Consider the following 18,664-nt stretch of genomic DNA (forward strand, 5'->3'; position numbering starts at 1 on the left):
TATTCTTGGGCTTCCCTGGTAGCTCAGATGGTAAAGAATCCGCCTGCAATCCAGGAGGCCTGGGTTCGATCCCTGGGTCGGGAAGATCCCCTGGAGATCGGGCATGGCAACCCACTCCAGTATTCTGGCCTGGAGAATCCCCATGGACAGAGGAGCCTGGTGGGCCACGGTCCATGGGGTCGCAGAGAGTCAGACACGACTGAGCGACTACGCACACCACAGCACACCTCTAGTGACACACACATCTTCCCCCCTCATCCCACCCCCGACAGGTGCGTGGGGATTGCAGCATCCTCTCCTGACCCTCCCGCTCACCACCCTTCCTAAGGTTCTTGCTGTTCAGTTGCTAAGTTAAGTCTGACTCGCTTTTGATCCCAGACTGTAATCCGCCAGGCTCCTCTGTGTGTGGGATTTCCCAGCAAGAATACTGGTCGGGTTGCCATATCCTTCTCCAAGGGGTCTTCCCAGCCCTGGGGTTGACCCGGGTCCCCTGCACTGACAGGCGGACTCTATTGCTGAGCCACCAAGGACGCCCCTGTTAGATTCTTACGCATCTCATGCATCTATAAATGAATAAGAATACAGATACATTTTCCAGCTTGAGAGTCCCCTGCCCCTACTTTGGTAAAAATCTCAGTAATGAATGGGACACCTCTTTATATTGACCTATATACCATTTATTGGATATAATATTCGTAACAATGACTTTTTTTTTTCCTATGGAAATAGCAAGTTGTGTTACCTGTAGACCCCCCGATATGAGAAACGTGTACAAAGGTAACAGACTGTAACATAAAAAGGTAAGTGAAAAAAAAAAATTAGCAAACCAAAGCATGATACATGGACGAAGCACTATAAAATGAACGCACTGGTTTAGTAGCTGTAACTTTGTACTGTGCTGAATGGCCTGTAGCCAGGTTTTAGAGAGTCTACTTCCGTGCCACACACATTCAAACAGTGCACTTTCCTTTGAGCTTCCCCACTTGACCTGACAGAGCAGCGAGCTCTGATGTGGCTCGCCCTCCATGGACTCTTAAGGGATTTTCTCTTTCTAGTTCGATGTGTTTTTTTTTTTTTCTCTATCACTGTCCTTCCCACTTAAGTACTTGCTTATAGGCCATAAACATAGGTATCACTCCACTTCTTTGCAAAACTAAAATGATCACATGAGATTTTTTCTTTTTGTCTGCATTTAAAATGTGCTAAATTGAGGACTAACAAAACTATCTCATGGAAGGAGTATCACAGGTAATGACTTCTGAAGAGGATGTGGAAAAATCAGGGTTGGTTACAGAGTACTGAACCTGGAAGAGCCGAATGGTACTGAAAATTCGTGTATTAAATCTTCCGGCTATCGCTATCGATTGTTGGCTTTTATGACAATTTTATATGCAGGGTTTCTTCCCCTGCTGTCTCATATGGATCAGGCTCTTATTGGCTGGGCTCTAAGCTGCCACTGGTGTCCCGAAAGAAAAGAGGGGGTTTCCTTTATGGAATGCAGAGAAATGGTCCATTCCTGTGCAGGTCAATGGCTTCTGGAAGCATCGCTGCACAGAAACGGTTCTCAGCCTTCTCTTTAGTTCGTTGTTACTCATATGAGTGTCAAAGGTTTCAAACAGGTTTAAAAGAGATGGAGAGTGAGTCGAGAGACTTTCGGTCATCACAGGCAAACTGAGTTCCTCTGGGCAACTCGCCCTTTTAATTAGAGTAAGTCTTTAGGCTGGAGGTGCCTGGGGGGTGGGGGATGCTTTTGGATTCCCCACTGGGGGGGCGGAGCGGGGAGTGGGCAGGGTTGCTCCCAGCTGTGGCCCTGGAGAAGGCTGCGCTCTGGGTGGACTTGGGGGACAACCAGCAAACTGCAGAGATGTGTGGGAGACTGGGTTAGGGCAGGGGGAGGAGCTGGGTCTGGTGGTAGGGAGAGGTGCTAGACGAGGCTGCCTGCGTCCAGATGTATCCATGGCCCTCTCTCTCGAGTCCTGGGGAGATGAGATGGCACGTCTCAGGCTCCTGTCAGCCAGCTGTCATGGGGACGGAGCCACAGCCCGAGTCCCCCTTGGGGGCGAGCACTGGCGTTGCGAGACTTCTGGGTGTGACCTTTATCGGGTTGACTTGTGTTTGCTTGGGGTCTTAACAGTGAAGAAGGATCTCCAGGCTGAGTCTGCCCACCAGGGGAGCCCTCCAGGGCAAGGGTCTTACAAGAAAGAAGCCTCCCGCCGAGAGCCTGGCAGGGGGGTCAGGCTGTCGCCCAGGTATGGCGCCCTCCCGGTTGTTGGGGTCTCAGTGGCTCAGAGTGCTTGTAAACAGCAGGTGAGAGATGGCGGGAAGATGCTCGAGTATTGAAGTTGGCCCAGTACCAGGCCCTGTTTAGCACCACGGGAGATTAGGGTCTCCTAGGAGCAGTCTGCCACAGAGCAGGGTCTGAGCTGTTTTTCTTTGGGAGGAGATATGGATACGTTGTATTGATTTGTCAGGGAACAATGGCCTCTGGTTTCAGCCTGAGAATTCCTAATAAAGTTAAGAAGGCATAAAAATGTCCCCTTTGAGACTAGTTGGGAGTACTTATCCTCGTGTAGTTTAATCTGTGGCTCTGTGGTCTCTGTGATGTCATCCCACATGTGTACGCTGGAACGATCACGCGGGGAAGGGCAGTCTCTGGATGCACAGTCTGACAATGGAAAATGTTATGCACTGTTTCTCTCGGTTGCTACACATCTGAGTCCATGTGTCAGGAAAAGCACACTGTTACACAAAATTTCAGGGAATCAACTTTTCAGTAGAATGCCTGGAAGGCTAGCCATATACTTCCCAGTCAAGTGGGGTCATATGACCTGCAACTGTAGTAAGATGGAAGGAGAGTGACTACCCTTAGGGGCCGACTCTGCGTCAAGGCGTGCGGACTCTCAGCCAAAGCCATCTAAACCCACATCAACTCTATTATTCATGCCCATACAATCTTAAAAAAATATTAAAAATAGACAGTCACTGAAATATAAGTATTCATTTTCGTTTCTATCATCTAGGAGGATATAAAAAGGGGGAGAAATACCTCTTCCCCTCCCCCAAGCAAACTGGCTCTTGGTTCCTAAGTTACATTAAAATGAAAGTTATTGCTGAATATGCTTCATTTGACAAATACTGCATTTGGAAGTATCATTCCTTGAATAACATTACCTTGAATAACATTGTACTGTAAGGGGATATTAGGTTTAAATATGTTCTTTTCCAGAAATGAATTGCACGGCTCTATAAAGCACCTAGTATGTAGAGAGAAGAATGTGTCATCAGCCTGGACAAGTGGCCACTGATGATGACATGTAAGATCACAGCATTAATCTCTTTTAATATCAAACTATTCCTGGTTCTCTGAAATAGAAACACAGGAATTCTAGTTAAGGACAGATGAGAAAAGTTCACACCCTCTTCCCTACACTGGCAGAAGGGGCTACAATGCCAGATCCAGGGATTTGGGTGTCTATAAAAATAATACCCACTTAATGCACCATAGAAATGCTGTAAACTTTCCCATAGAATATGTTTTTGGCCTTAATACAATTACCAAATATAATGCTAGTTACAGTAATTCTGTAAATACTCATCAGCAGTAATATTTTCTAACATGGCTTTATAGTTTTAAGAAACTAATAATTGCATAATGAACAAATTGCATGCTCTAAGAGCTGGAATGCATTAGAGTCGCGTTCCCTTTGTGTGTGTGTGTGACATGGGTTTATTGAGTTTATCCACAATCCTGAATGCTATGTTGCCTAGATACGGTGGGAACTCGGAGAGAGTTAAATGCACTCTTGTTTTCCTGAAGGCAAACCAAGATTCTTGGTACATTTTGTCTTTCTGCTTCAAGGCATAGAAAAACCATGGAAATGACCCAGATGAAGTCTCTCTCATAAAGCAGAGTGGATCATGGAACCGTTGTCAATTGCCTTCTAATGTGAAAACTAGCCGCATAGGACCCCACTAGAAGACAGGCATAATGGCATTTGACCTTGCCTGAGTAATTTTGTAATTTTCATGCCATTAGGTACAGGCATCTTTGAGATCTGCTTGTGAAAATGGTTCCCCAGCCTGACATCCGAAGAGTGAAAGGTTGATGAGTCCGCTGCTCAAGACTGCATTTCATGAATATTGAGCGTGAACGTGAGGACTTTGACGCTCAACAGGTAAGTTGTAAAAGCTTAAGAAACAGATCCAGACTTTATGCTAAAAAACATCTCTGAAAGATTCCTGCTGCCAAGGTGGGAAAACAAGATGCCCCAAAGAGAACATACTAGTAACTTAGGGTTCTTTGTCCAACTTATCCTAACAAAGACAGTAGCCCGTAACCTGTCCCAGTGAACACAACTTTCCATTTGGCTGCAGTTTTTGCAAGCACAGGGATTCTGCCTAATTTTTAATAAGCTGAACCTTGCAATAAAAGGAGATTTTTATCTCCAGAATTGATTCACTAGATCTGGTTACGGGTTCACATCTGAAAAGAGTTATGCTCCCATGGAAAGCCTCATCTGTCTGTCAGAACACAGTATCATTGTGTTACAGTCAAGAACACAAGGTGGTAATTTGTTCAGCTCCAAACAGCACAGGGAGACGGAGGTTTGCAGGGCTCGGGCAGTAGCTGTCTTGTAGAAACACCACCTTTCCCAATTTAAATAAGGCACTGATGCCAGCACTCTGCAAAGGGCAGCCAGGAAAAGAAGTTCTTGGTGTTTCTATAAAGCAAACTTCTCGGCCTGCTCTCCAAATGTGCTCATGGCTGGTGAGCTCAAGGTCAAATGTCTGCCTGGCCTCGGGTTCCAAGTCTGTCTCCTACAGTGGCCACACCTTAAAATTCCTCTCCAGGATCCAGGTTCTCTCCTGAGCTCCCTGGCCAGAAGCCAGGTCCTTCCCTGCTATCCCTGGAGCTTCCAGGGGTAACCCTGGTGGGCCAGCCCCTCAGCTGTGACAGTGTCCAGGAGATCTCTGGAGGCCCAGGACAGCCTGGACCTGAAGCCAGGCTCTGGCCTCAGAGCATGCCTTCTACCTGGGGTCTCTTGTTTTGTGTCTGGTACCAGAACCACAGCCATGGGTAAGCTGGGCAACTGCCCTCCTCATGAAGCCTCCATCAGAAATAACATCCTGTCCAGAATCCCCAAAAGCACGATATTTCAAGTTCACTAAACTATGAAAAGCACAACAAGCCTTCCTTCCATGGAAAACTCAGTGATGGGTTTTTTTTTTTTTTTTTTTAAAAAAGCCCACTACAGCGCACTGCACTGTAGCAGGCATTCTGCATAAATTAATAATTTACAAGTACCTGAGCGAGTAAAGTATACAGAGCACCACAGCACAGCACAGCACCAACGGCAGTAGCTCAAAGTTCTTTCAAATCATGGTGTTTGAAAAATTAAAAAATTCTAAAAGTTGGTACAAGGAAAAAAAAAACCCCAACTGGAGTTGAGAGATAGTGCAAACTTGTGTCTTCACTGTTGAACAAAGGTGTCGGCTTGCTTCTCACTTAGCGTAGGTGATGGGGGCGGGTCTGGGCACTGGATGGGGCTGTTTCGGAGCAGGTCTGTAGGAAGAGAGAGCGGACAACAAAACGGCGGTCAGAGGCCCTGCCAGCGATTTCTGCCAACCCCCGATGCCCGGGTTGGAGATACCGTTTCCCGTGCTGTGATGGGCTTCCAGGGTCAGATCTCGCCTCTGCCCCCGCCCCCACCCCACCACAGGTGCTGGAGACCCACGCCTCTTGCCAGCAGCAGGGGTGGCAGGTTCAGAAAGGGCCTGGCTGAGGGCTGTAGCGTCTTCAGCCGTTTATGACCCTTTTCAAAGCTGCCCCTCCTGTCCATCCACAAGGTGATTCGAGAAGAATGCCATGAAACAGAAGTGCAAGCCACAAAGGTGGATCTCACATGCAGCTTTAAATTTTCTAGCAGTTGTATGAAAAAAAAATAGATTAAACTAATTTTAGTCATAGTTCACTTCACCCACCATGTCCAGAGTAGCAGTGTTTCAGTAAGTCAACATAGAGAATGACTGAGACAGCTGACATGTTGGGGGTACTGACTGCAAAACCCAGGGCCCATCTGCACTGCCCGCGTATCCTGTCTTCCACCAGCCACAGCGCGCCCAGCAGCGGCCGTACTGAGGCGGCTCCGGACGATGGGGAGAGAAGCTGGGCACGTGGGATCCCTCGGAGACGAACAGACAGGTGGAGACAGAACCAGCTCACACTGGAGTCATCAACTGGCAGAGGTAAGACAGGCCGCTGCTTGAGATCATTTAAGAGGGGGCCTTCCCCAGAGGATCTAAATACATATTTCTCCAAAGAAGTCGCTCAGTCGTGTCCGACTCTTTGCGACCCCATGGACTGTAGCCCACCAGGCTCCTCCGTCCGTGGGATTTTCCAGGCAAGAGTACTGGAGTGGGTTGCCATTTCCTTCTCCAGGGGATTTTCCCAACCCAGGGATTGGACCCAGGTCTCCTGCATTGCAGGCAGATGCTTTACCTTCTGAGCCTTCAGGGAAGCTCACAGAAGACACACAGATGGCCAGAAAGCACATGAAAGATGCTCGACATCACTAATTATCAGAGAAATGCAAATCAAAAGGGTCATGAGGTACCCCACCTCACCCCTGTCAGAATGGCTGTCATCAAAAAGTCTAAACCATCTAAAAGCGGGGGAGGTGGGATGGGGTGGGACATGAGAGAGAGGTTTAAGAGGAATGGGACATATGTATACCCATCAGGGCTGATTCATGCTGAGGTATGGCAGAAACCAACACAGCATTGTAAAGCAATTATCCTCCAGTTAAAAATCCGTAAGTCTGTAAACAATAAATGCTGGAGAAGGTGTGCAGAAAAGGGAATGCTCCTACACTGTGAGTGGGAATGTGAACCAGGGCAGCCCCTGTACAGTACAGTATGACGGTCCCTCAGAAAACGGAAGGTAGGATTTACCACGTGACCCAGAAATCCCACATCTGGAGATAAGATACACACACCGCAGTGTTTACTGCGGCGCTATTTACAATAGCCAAGAAGCAACCTAAATGTCCATCAACATAGGAGCAGATAAAGATGTGGTACATATATACAGTGGAACAGTACCCAAACATAAAGTAAGACAGACAAATATCACTCAAATGTGGAATCTAATTTAAAAAATGATATAAATGAACTTATTTACAAAACAGAAGCACACTCAGAGATTTTGGAAACGAACTTAGGGTTTTACTCAAGGGATGTGTGTGTGCAGGGGATAAATTAGGAGCCTGGTATTAACACATCACTACATATAAAACAAGACAACCAGCAAGGACCAACTGTACATAGCACAGGGAACCTGCCTGAATATTCTGTAATAGGCTATATGGGGAAAGAATCTGAAAAATAACGAATATATATACGTATAACTGAATCACCATGCTGTGTACCTGAAACTTAACACCACATTGTACGTCAAGTAGACTCTAATGAGAGAAGCCTGCATGCAGGTCAGGAAGCAACAGTTAGAACCGGACATGGACCAACAGACTGGTTCCAAATAGGAAAAGGAGTACGTCAAGCCTGTATATTGTCACCCTGCTTATTTAACTTATATGCAGAGTACATCATGAGAAATGCTGGGCTGGAAGAAGCACAAGCTGGAATCAAGATTGCCGGGAGAAATATCAATAACCTCAGATATGCAGATGACACCACCCTTATGGCAGAAAGTGAAGAAGAACTGAAGAGCCTCTTGATGAAAGTGAAGGAGGAGAGTGAAAAAGTTGGCTTAAAGCTCAACATTCAGAAAACTAAGATCATGGCATCTGGTCCCATCACTTTATGGCAAATAGATGGGGAAACAGTGGCTGACTTTATTTTTCTGGGCTCCAAAATCACTGCAGATGGTGATTGCAGCCATGAAATTAAAAGATGCTTACTCCTTGGAAGGAAAGTTATGACCAACCTAGACAGCATATTAAAAAGCAGAGACATTACTTTGCCAACAAAGGTCCATCTAGTCAAGGCTATGGTTTTTCCAGTAGTCATGTATGGATGTGAGAGCTGGACTATAAATAAGGCTGAGCGCTGAAGAACTGATGCTTTTGAGCTGTGGTGTTGGAGAAGACTCTTGAGAATCCCTTGGACTACAAGGAGATCCAACCAGTCCATCCTAAAGGAGATCAGTCCTGGGTGTTCATTGGAAGGACTGATGTTGAAGCTGAAACTCCAATACTTTGGCCACCTGATGCGAAGAACTGACTCATTTGAAAAGACCCTGATGCTGGGAAAGATTGAGGGCAGGAGGAGAAGGGGATGACAGAGGATGGTTGGATGGCATCACCGACTCAATGGACATGCGTTTGGGTGGACTCTGGGAGTTGGTGATGGACAGGGAGGCCTTGCGTGCTACAGTTCATGGGGTCGCAAGGAGTCAGACATGACTGAGCAACTGAACTGAACGAATACTCTAATAATTTTTTTTTTTTTTAAATCACTGCCTCAGAAGAGAAAAAAAAAAAAAAAGAAAAGGCCTTTCTATGTGGTATATATAATTTATATATAATGGAGTATTTCTCAGCTATTAAAAAAAAGAATGAAATAGTCTTTGCAGCCACATGGATGGACCCAGAGACTATCATGTTAAATGAAGGAAGTAAGACAGAGAAAGGTGAATATCATAGGATATCTATCCCTTCTGTGTGGCATCTAAGATATTATACAAATGAACTTATCTACGGAACAGAGACAGCGACACAGAGAACAGACTTGTGGCTTCCAAAGGGGAGGGAGGTGGGGAAGGGACAGATCGGGAGTTTGGGATTAGCAGATGCCAACTACCCTGTACAGACTGGATAAACAACGAGGTCCTACCGTACAGCACAGGGAACTGCATTCAGCATCCTGTGATAAACACTAATGGAAAAGAGTAAGAAAAAGAATGTACACGTATAACTGAATCACTTTGCGGTGCAGCAGAAACGAACACACCATCGAAAATCAACTAAACTTCAGTAAGATAAAAGAGGGCCTTCCCCACCTTCCTGCCCCTGTTTTTTTTCCCTTTGAAAACTAGAAAAGTAACTTCAAGATCAGTGTACAAACCGCAGTGAAGTAATTAGGATGCTCTGCAGTGTTCCTGTATTTCTACAGCTGGGAATCAAACCACTGTCCCGACCCCCTGACCAGCTTTATCTCTGAGATTTATTACACAGATCTTTCACGGGCCAAACATTTTTCCCCGAGAGCTGGAATGAACTCACAGACGCGTGCCTTCCCCTCGGAGATGCTGAATTACTGAACCCAGGGCCCGGCCAGCACCCTACCTTGCTCACAAAGCGGGCTGCCAAGGGGGCGTGTGTTTTGGCTGAGGGTTTAACCCATCTGTGAGCTGGTAAATGTTTAACTACCCGCCATGGCGGGGGAAGTCAGAGGCCCCGGATCTGTGGTGCTTGTCGATTTCCACGGTATAAACACTCACGCGCCCAAGAGGACGTGGCTGAGCATGGAAGAGCTGTGGAGTGGTCACCATGGCGTGGTATTCCCATCACCCAGAAATGACAGATGTAGGTAACCTCAAGAGAGTGGATGGCAGTAAAATGTAGTTAAAAAAAAAAAAAGGAAATCTGGGGCTCTGAGCATTTATTTCTTTTGTTTTTAATATAACTGGCATCATTTCCAGTTTACGTAATTTTAAAGAAGGGCCAGGCTTAACACCTAGCTGGCTAAATTCTTGGAAATTTAATAATTCTTACAAACCAATGGGAGCTGGCTCCAGCACACCTTTGGGTTAACCCTCCCTGATCAAGTCAGAATTCGGGCCTAGTCCCCTGGGGGAGGGCAGAGTGGATGACCCACAGCGGCCGCTCAGTCTGCAAAGGCGATTCCTTTAGCCGGTTGAGTGGGAAGCTCCCTGTTACCCTTGCCCAGCAGTTTCTTCAGCCTAACTTCTTCCATTCCCCTTCTTTTATCCCTGGGCCTCCAACCTCACCTCATTTCTCGGGATCCCCGGGACCGAGGAGAAGCCATCACAGCCCCAGTCATATTGTTGGAGGCAGGTGTCCTGCTGTCCCAATATTGCACCGCTTGGCGGCTGGCTGTGCCCTGGCCCAGATCATCAGCCACTGCTCTGAGGGATCTGTTCTACTTGATCTTGAGCTGATCCCACCGGTAGGCCGGGATCACTGCTAAGAGAGACCAATTCTATAGCTCCCGGCTGCTTCCTTTCAAGATCTGCCCTTGCGTCTGTCTTACCCTGCCCCCAGGGGTGGGGAGTGCGGGACCACAGCCGGTACCATACTCCTGTGTCCTCCGGTGGCTTGAGAAGCATGGCCCGTGCAGCTGGCCCACATGCTTTCGGGGAGGAAGAGAGGGAAGAGGGTGCATCACCAACCTGATGGGCGCCAGGCGGAGCGTGGACTCCTGCCGTCCCGGGGACTTGGCGGAGGCACCAGCCAGGCGAGCTGTCTTGCTCAAAGGGTCTGCAGGCAGCGGCTTCTGAGGGGGGCTTGGCTTACGCGTTCCCTGCAATAAACCACAAGGTAAGGCATGATCACCATCTCCGTGCACTTGGACGAGACACTGGCTTCAGAAGCCACTGGAGTCCCCTGGAGAGTGGGCTAGGGAGAGGAGGGTGGTTATGTTGCTATGCAGCACAAGTTTCACTTCCTATAAACTTTCTGAGTACAGTCCCCTCACTGTAGAGATGTGGTGGTGTGTGTGCGTGTGTGCATGAGCGTGTTGTGTTAAAGATTTAATCACAGCATCATAGCTCAGTCGGTAAAGAATCTGCCTGCAATGCAGGAGACCCGGGTTTGATTCCTGGGTTGGGAAGATCCCCTGGAGAAGGAAATGGCAGCCCACTCCAGTATTCTTGCCTGAAAAATCCCATGGACAGAGGAGCCTGGCGGGCTACAGTCCATTGGGGTCACAAGAGTCGGACACGACTTAGCGAATAAACCACCAAACCACCATCATTTAGTTACAGACACTCAAAGACGAGTCTTCAGATGCCATGTTGCTGACTGGCCTTGGATGTAGAGTTGCTGGCATCTCTGGCTCACTGTTACCCAGACGATGTCTACTTTCCCCTGTGCTTTTCAGGTTTCTTTTCACGTTATAAAGGCCCAACATGAGAAGCGGGTGGAAATCTTTTCAAGGAATGCACTTGTTTCTTCAAATTTGCCGGAACCCTCTAATAGAACTGGTTCAGCTGCGGGTGACCCAGACAGGGAGGGGGCCACCCTCTCCCACCAACATGGGCTCAGTCAAGCTGCTCCCCATGAAATGCACTACTGTTCCTCTACTGAAATACTTGCTAAGGATTCATTCAAAGAGTCACCAACACACCTGGAAAATGACACCCAGGAGGAAAATCCACGTCCAGCAGAGGCCAGTGAGGGAGCTGGCACTACAGGGTGGGCAAAGCACGAAGTTGGAGTTTCTGCTCTGGGTTTTATGCAAAGACCAGCACTCTGGGACTCGTGCACGTCTCTAGACTTCTCTGAACCTCAATTTCTCTGGGTGTAAAGTGGGAAAGAACAAAGACCCATCTCATAGCGTTGTTAGGAGGACTACATCATGCATGGGAAACGCCCAGAACATGGATAACAATGATTAAGAGGCAGCCGTACTCTTGGGGTTCCTTCCTTGGTTACTGTGAGACGGGGGTTCACTGGAGCCACGCTGGGAAGCCGGTGAGCATTGACTACGCTGTTTGGAGCCCAGGGTGAACCTAGGTATCAAGACACCACCTGCTCTGGGCCTTGGAGCCTAGAAACACTTGTGTGTGCACAGAATGTGTGCAGGTAAGGGCGCCAGGAACTCAAGGAAGACAGGACATCCTAATAACAGGTGGCCTCACCCCCTGGGATCACACTCAGTATTCCATACATCCAGGACGACCCAAGATGATTTAAGAACATTTGAGTTGACTTTCTCATGGTACTCACCCCACTGATTACATCTCCATGGCAGTCAGAGCTCAGTTAAAAGAATGTGACAGTATAGTACCCCCCCCCCCCCCCATTTAATGTTATCCCCTTGTGGGTCAGCTGGTAAAGAATCCGCCTGCAAGGCAGGAGACCTGGGTTTGATCCCTGGGTTGGGAAGATCCCCTGGAGAAGGGCATGGCAACCCACTCCAGTATTCTGGCCTTGAGAATTCCATGGACTGTATAGTCCATGGGGTGGCAAAGAGCTGGACACGACTGAGCAGCTTTCACTTTCACTTTGTAAAGCAGAGGAAGCCATAATACCACAGATGTTTGTCAACCACAGCTGCATGGAAAATACGCCAATTTGAGACAAGGGGCAAATGGGGAGAGGAGAGAGCCACTGAACTAGGGACAGACTTACAAGGGACATCTGCACATGAGTGCTCATTTAAGGAAACACTAACAGCCCGCAGGATGTAAGAGAGAACACACCTTTCACTAGGGACACAGACCCACAATGAACACAGGCACCGAGGCCAGGCTGTCTGCCTACCCGACCAGGCTCCGCGCTGATGCACTCCGAGAGAACACTCAAGTTACGCAACTTCTCCACGTTGTCGAGAGAAGGTGATACACGGGTTAAGTGAGAGATGGTCTACTAACCTCTCAGCACGGAGCCTGGCACACAGCGACCAATAAGCTACTATTATCGAAGGAGTGAACGGAACCACCTAGAAGCACCCTAATCGTACTGGGATTGCCACACACACACAACTATACAGGAAATAAATAACCGATAAACTACTGTACAGCACAGGGAATCCAGTGCTCCGTGGTGACCTAAATGGAAAGGAAACTGAAAACAGACTGGATACATGTATATGTGCAGCTGATTCCCTTTGCTGAACAGAAGAAACGAACAACATTGTAAAGCAACTATACTCCAATAAAAAAAGATTAATAAAAGCGCCATAATCCTCCCAACAGACCCACGCTGGGTGATAAACCGTGGCACTAAATCAAGATCCGTTTCCTGTAAGATGGCAGAAAACTATGAGCAAGATATTAGTGTGCGCTGCAAAAAAGGAATGCATGCCCCCGTAAACTTGAAAGACTTTGAAGATTAAATAATTCATGACTAAATGATGACTAGTTTTGCCACTAAGGATGAATAAGTATCTAGTCTTGCTAGTAAAGATAATGTCAGGTTTTTACTGCAAGGCTGGAGAGAATGTGAGATGTATGTTAAAACATATCACAATATATTTGGATTTATCACTGAAAGCTTAGGAGGTAATTAGGTGGGCCATTCATTCTGGTTTGCCTGGGACATTCTCAATTTATGGTAGCGTTGAATTTATTAATCACAGTCTCTCTAATGTGTCCCGGTTTAGAGGACAAATTATACAGTCACCGTAGTGATAAAAGCCCAAAGAGTTGAGATGTTGACTGAAAGTTCTGATTCAAACCTGGGCTCAGCAGAGACACCAATCTGGACAGGACAGGTGTCTACGGAAACATGAAACAGGTAGCTGCCTAGGTAAGATGCCAGCTTCCCACCAGGCCCAACCGGGACAAAGTGGCTTCATAGAACAGTAGAGTTAGTCAAAGATGAAGGGTCCCCCTTTTCAGGGATCAGACCTGGAGCCCCAAAATCATCTGGGCAGAAGCCCCTGCAGCACATGCTCTGACCTTGGAGAGAGGGGCGGAGCTTCCGCACTCCCTTTGAGGTATCATTTTTCAAGCTGCCTTTGCAAAACCTGGACCTGGGCTTTCCCGAAGAAGTTCAATCCAGCCTGGCCACAAAGAGTCTTCAGGATGGAGCAGAGGAATGATTCCAGGCCTCAATGAACATAAACTCCACACTCAACAAACATTTCTTCAGACTGACTTTCATTTTTAAAAAGGAAACGAGTTCAGATGCTCTTCAACTTTCTAGGTACCGGAGAAAAATCAAGGTCTGTTACTAAATAGGGTGGTCTTGGGCTTCCCTGGTGGCTCAGTGGTAAAGAGTCTGCCTGCCAAGGCAGGAGACTTGGGTTTGATCCCTGGTCTGGGAAGATCCCACATGCCACGGAGCAGCTGGGCCCATGCACCAAAAACTACTGTCTGCTCTACAGCCCGGAAGCCACAACCACTGAGCCCTAGTGCGCAGCTACTGAATTCCACTCACTCTACAGCCCGTGCTTCACGGGAGAGGTCACGACGATGAGAAGCCCACGCCCCACAACTGGAGAGGAGTCCCCCTCACTCACTGCAACTAGAGAAAAGCCCACGCACAACAAAGACCCAAAGCAACCACAAATAAATAAATAATGTTATAAAAAATATGGAGTGTTCTCGTTTCTCCATTTTCCACTCATGTTTTAGCAATAGTCACATATTCCAAATATTTTTTAGAGGGATGAGAATAAATTTTTGGACCCAAATATAGTAGCCCTTTGGCTTGATCGTTGTAGAGAATTCTCAACTGTTATCTCCGTCTGCATGATCAGCAAGAGGAAGTACATCCTGCTTCTCCAGAGGGAATCCCCCCGGGGGACCGGATGTTATCACAGGAAAATGCCAGGGATGCCAGAGAGGTCCCAGTGAGCTTGTGCAGGGCTGAGCTGGGGGTAGGGCAGCATAGATCCTGCTCACCATCTGGCCCATCCCTGGCCCTGCAGGAACCAAAGCTTCGTGATAACAACAGGGATAACTGGTTCCCAGGGAAATGCCTCGACTTCTTTTTCCTCTTTATTCAGAAGCGGCAGGCGTCCTTGTAAGAACATGTTTGCATTTAGCTGGAAGAGGTCCTTACTTCTTTCCTTCTAAAACCACCTGAAGACAGTAAAGAAAATGCAGAAGGAGGAGCAAAACTCCACTTCTGGGAAAGCTGAATATATGAGAAAAGGATGCAAAGTGTGCTGCAGGCCTGGCTGAGAAGAGCCCATGAAAGGGACAACCTGGAAGAACACCCACCCCGCCTGCCAAGGACGAGACAGGGGAGCGAGCCGTTGACACGCGGGTCAGGGCTGAAGGCAGAGCAGACGTGCTCAGCCACCTGCGCACGCCTGGAGCGGCGAGGGGAGCTGGCAGGGTCTCTGCTGACAGCAGAGGAGGCCCAACCACCACCGTCCCTCAAAGCCCGCGGTCCCCGCGGTGCCCCAGGAGGCGGGCAGTTTAAGAGCTGGTCCTGAGCTCTGACCTGGCCCTTCCCCCAACTGACCTGCAACTGGTTCTTCCTCCCAGGAGACCTCCCTTCCTTTAAAGAGGAATCCAGACACACTAATCAAAACTATTGAAAGAAGGAAGGAAAGAACCACAATAAACAAAGGGCCAACCAAGAACCCGCTGGCAAAATGTGTATGTATGTAAGGAAGCAAAGAGGAGGAGCTGGCAAAAGTCAAGAGAAACAGGGAAGGAAAAACTGAAGCAACAATGAAAACCAAGCGCCTGCATGCACTGAACACAGGGCTACGGGGGCCCAGCCGAGGGGAAGCAGGAAAAGGTCAAGGGTAAAGTACAACACCAGCAAAGGTGACGGTGCCACTTAAGGATCTGAGCAAATAGTGCAGAGAGAAAAGATACTCAGCATTAATGCGCAAAACCTTTCCTGAGAGAGTCAAGTCCTGGAAAGTGTACACTTTCCCTGGGGAAGTGCATGAGAGCCATCACAGTGGCAGACTTTATTCTGCTGGGCTCCAAAATCACTGCAGATGGTGACTGCAGCCATGAAATTAAAAGAAAAATTCCTTGGGAGAAAAGCTATGACAAACCTAGACAGCACATTAAAAAGCAGAGACATCACTTTGCTGACAAAGGTCCATATAGTCAAAGCTATGGTTTTTCTAGCAGTCATCCATGGATGTGAGAATTGGACCATCAAGAAGGCTGAGCACTGAAGAATTGATGCTTTCGAACTGTAGTGCTGGAGAAGACTCTTGAGAGACCCTTGGACAGCAAGGAGATCAAATCAGTCCATCCTAGAGGAGATCAACCCTGAATATTCATTGGAAGGACTGGTGCTGAAGCTGAAGCTCCAATACTTTGGCCATCTGATGTGAAAAGCTGACTCGTTGCAAAAGACTGATGCTGGGAAAGCTTGAGGGCAGGAGGAGAAGAGGGTGACAGAAGATGAGATGGTTGGATGGCATCACTGACTCAGTGGACATGAGTTTGAACAAACTCCAGGAGACAGTGAAGGACAAGGAAGCCTGGAATGCTGCAGTCCATAGGGTAACAAAGAGTCGGGCATGACTGAGCAACTGAACAGCAACATCAGAAATAATATACAACTGTTTAAAGCTGCTGGACTTTCAAGGATACAGAATCATGTTACTTACAAGGAAAAAAAAGATAAGCCAGCTTCTGATTTCTTCAGAGCAGATAGAGGAAGCATGCATAGAAGAGTTTCAAGGAAGGAAAAGTGTGATCCATTAATTTTATGCCTAAAACATCATTGAAAAAGTAAAGCCTGTCTTTTGCATGTCTTTGAACATGCAAAAATTCAGAGAAAATGTGTCCCAAGAGTTCTTCTAGAAGAAATTCTGAAAGTCCAACAGAATGGACTCCAGCCAGACAGGAAAAGGATGGCTCAGTGGCAAAAAGATGGAGTACTAAATCACTTCAATGTAGACCACAGGCTAACAAAATTGTGGGAATTATGGCTACAGAACAGAAAGTAGGTGTTACAAGCTGTAATACAGACAGTTCTGTAAGTTAGACATTACAGAACTAACCGAAGTTAGAAGGTGGATCATCCATTTCTAGATGCATCATGGGCTGGGTTATTTTGACCTACCTTCTCTCTAAAATTGCTGGGTAGAATGTATTTAAATTTTTTTCTTAAAAGTATCAAGAGCTACAAGATAGTAAGATGTTATCAGGCCAGCATCTAAGAGAAAGCAGAAGCCCAGGGGGGGTAACTAGTATACTGAAGCTATAGGCATTTGCCCAACTAGGGAAACCTGGGTTTTGGTTCTGATACCCCTTTAGGGTGAGGGATGCAGGGGTTAAAGATTGGCACCAGTTCCAGTTCTCTTTCTGACCTCTCCTTGATCAAGCTGGGCTCTGCAGAAGACTATACCTCAGGATAAGAATCTTCCAGAAATCAACACTTATCATTGTCCATTCCCAGCAGACTGGCAGGATAGTTCCCTTATCCCTAGCGAGACTGCAGGGAGAGTGCCCTTGGTGCTGGGCAGACCAACCTGTAACCACAAATTGCCCTTTGGAACCAGAAGCTGACGTCACATCACCCATCACCTGGGTGGCTCAGTAAGCCCTGAGTCACGTCACTGGGCCTCAAGCTGGTGCTGCCCTGGCCACCTGACAGACGCAAATGCACCCTCTCCGGGGGGAACAGCCTTCGTCCTAGACCTGCAGGAGCTCCCAGGGAACTTTGCAGTGAAGTAAGCTCACAGGAAATGACCAGGAAGCAGGGAGTCATGAGAGAGAGAGAGGGAGGAGGGATAAAACCTCAGCAGTAACACACACAAAGATTTTGGATTTGGAAATTATTGGAGCAAACATTCTTATTATAAAAAATAAAAGACAAGCCTCATATCTGAGTAAGAACCAAAGAGAACATCCAGAAACAAAAAGCAAAACACAGATGAGTACATATTTTGTTATGCTTTAGTTTGATACCATTTATATAAACTGAAAAACAAAATACTAGTCATATATATCATTCATGGATACCTACTTTCGTAAAAATATATGAAGATACTGGAGGAGGGCGTGGCAACCCACTCCAGTAGTCTTGCCTGGCGAATCCCATGGACAGAAGAGCCTGGTGGGCTGCAGTCCATGGGGTCCCAAAGAGTCAGACATGACTGAAGTGACTTAGCATGCACGCGCGTGTGCGCGCGCGCACACACACACACACACACACACAGAAAATCAACACCAAACTTAGGACAGAGCTTGTATCTGGAGTGGGCTGAAGCAGTCTATACTATTTAACTTTTCCTTTTCTAAAAGAAATATATGCATATATCTGAAAGTTAAATAGCTGTATACCTAGAGAAACAGGTGACAATGGTTATTTCTATGCAGTATAAATATGGGTGAATTTTGGATCATTTTTACATTTATATATTTTTAAATACAGGTATTCCCCAATTTTCAAAAGTTTGCTTGACCCTCGCTTTTATGAAAGACCTACATTAGTACCTGTTTTCACCAACCGACAGAAATCTGAAGAGGATCTTTGCTTTCACACACAAAAAGGCAAAAAGCCAGCTTTCAGCATTTTGGGGGGCAATAGCCATTGAGCAGAGGGAGTGGCACCACCAAGCCCCTGCCCCAGGAACTACTCAGCATGCCCGCCAGAGCTCTGAGCCCTGTCGGTGAGCATCTGTGCTTTATCTCGATGTGCACCCCTTAACAAGATGTGTCCTAAGGTAATCGCTTCTTTACTTTATGCCATTTTGGCTTATGAAAGGTTTCATAGAAACGCTCTGCTTTAGACAGTAGGGAAATCTATTTAAAATATTAATAACAACAGAATAAATTTCAATATTTGGGCCAAAGGAGAAAACAAAAGAGAAAACAGACTATTTTAAAATTATAAACATAGAAAACACAAAAATGAGAACAGGCACAGATAAAGCAGTATTTGGGAAACTTCTAGATTTATATGCTATGTAATCAAATATGAATATAAATGAAATAATGATCTAAGAGTTTAGAGAAAAATTAAGCTAAGTACAAAAGAAAAATGGAAGTGATAAAGATAAGAGCAGAATAAAAAGTAAAAAGTTA

The 18,664-nt window shown here is 46.8% G+C and overlaps 1 protein-coding gene across 3 annotated transcripts in view; it reads right to left on the reverse strand.

Annotated features, from left to right (window-relative positions):
• Positions 1–655: 655 nt before the first annotated feature.
• Positions 656–18,664, reverse strand: part of ADAM12 (ADAM metallopeptidase domain 12) — a 381,565-nt gene continuing 363,556 nt past the window's right edge. For all 3 annotated transcript variants that reach the window (XM_043926044.1, XM_043926045.1, XM_043926043.1), the window contains exons 22-23: positions 10,373–10,503; positions 656–5,563 (exon numbers count right to left, since the gene is read on the reverse strand). In XM_043926044.1, coding sequence (XP_043781979.1) covers positions 5,503–5,563; positions 10,373–10,503 — 192 coding nt within the window. In that variant the 3' untranslated portion in view covers positions 656–5,502. The remainder of the gene's footprint in view (positions 5,564–10,372; positions 10,504–18,664) is intronic.

The sequence above is a fragment of the Cervus elaphus genome, chromosome 15 (assembly GCF_910594005.1).
Source record: "Cervus elaphus chromosome 15, mCerEla1.1, whole genome shotgun sequence".
Classification (NCBI taxonomy): domain Eukaryota; kingdom Metazoa; phylum Chordata; class Mammalia; order Artiodactyla; family Cervidae; genus Cervus; species Cervus elaphus.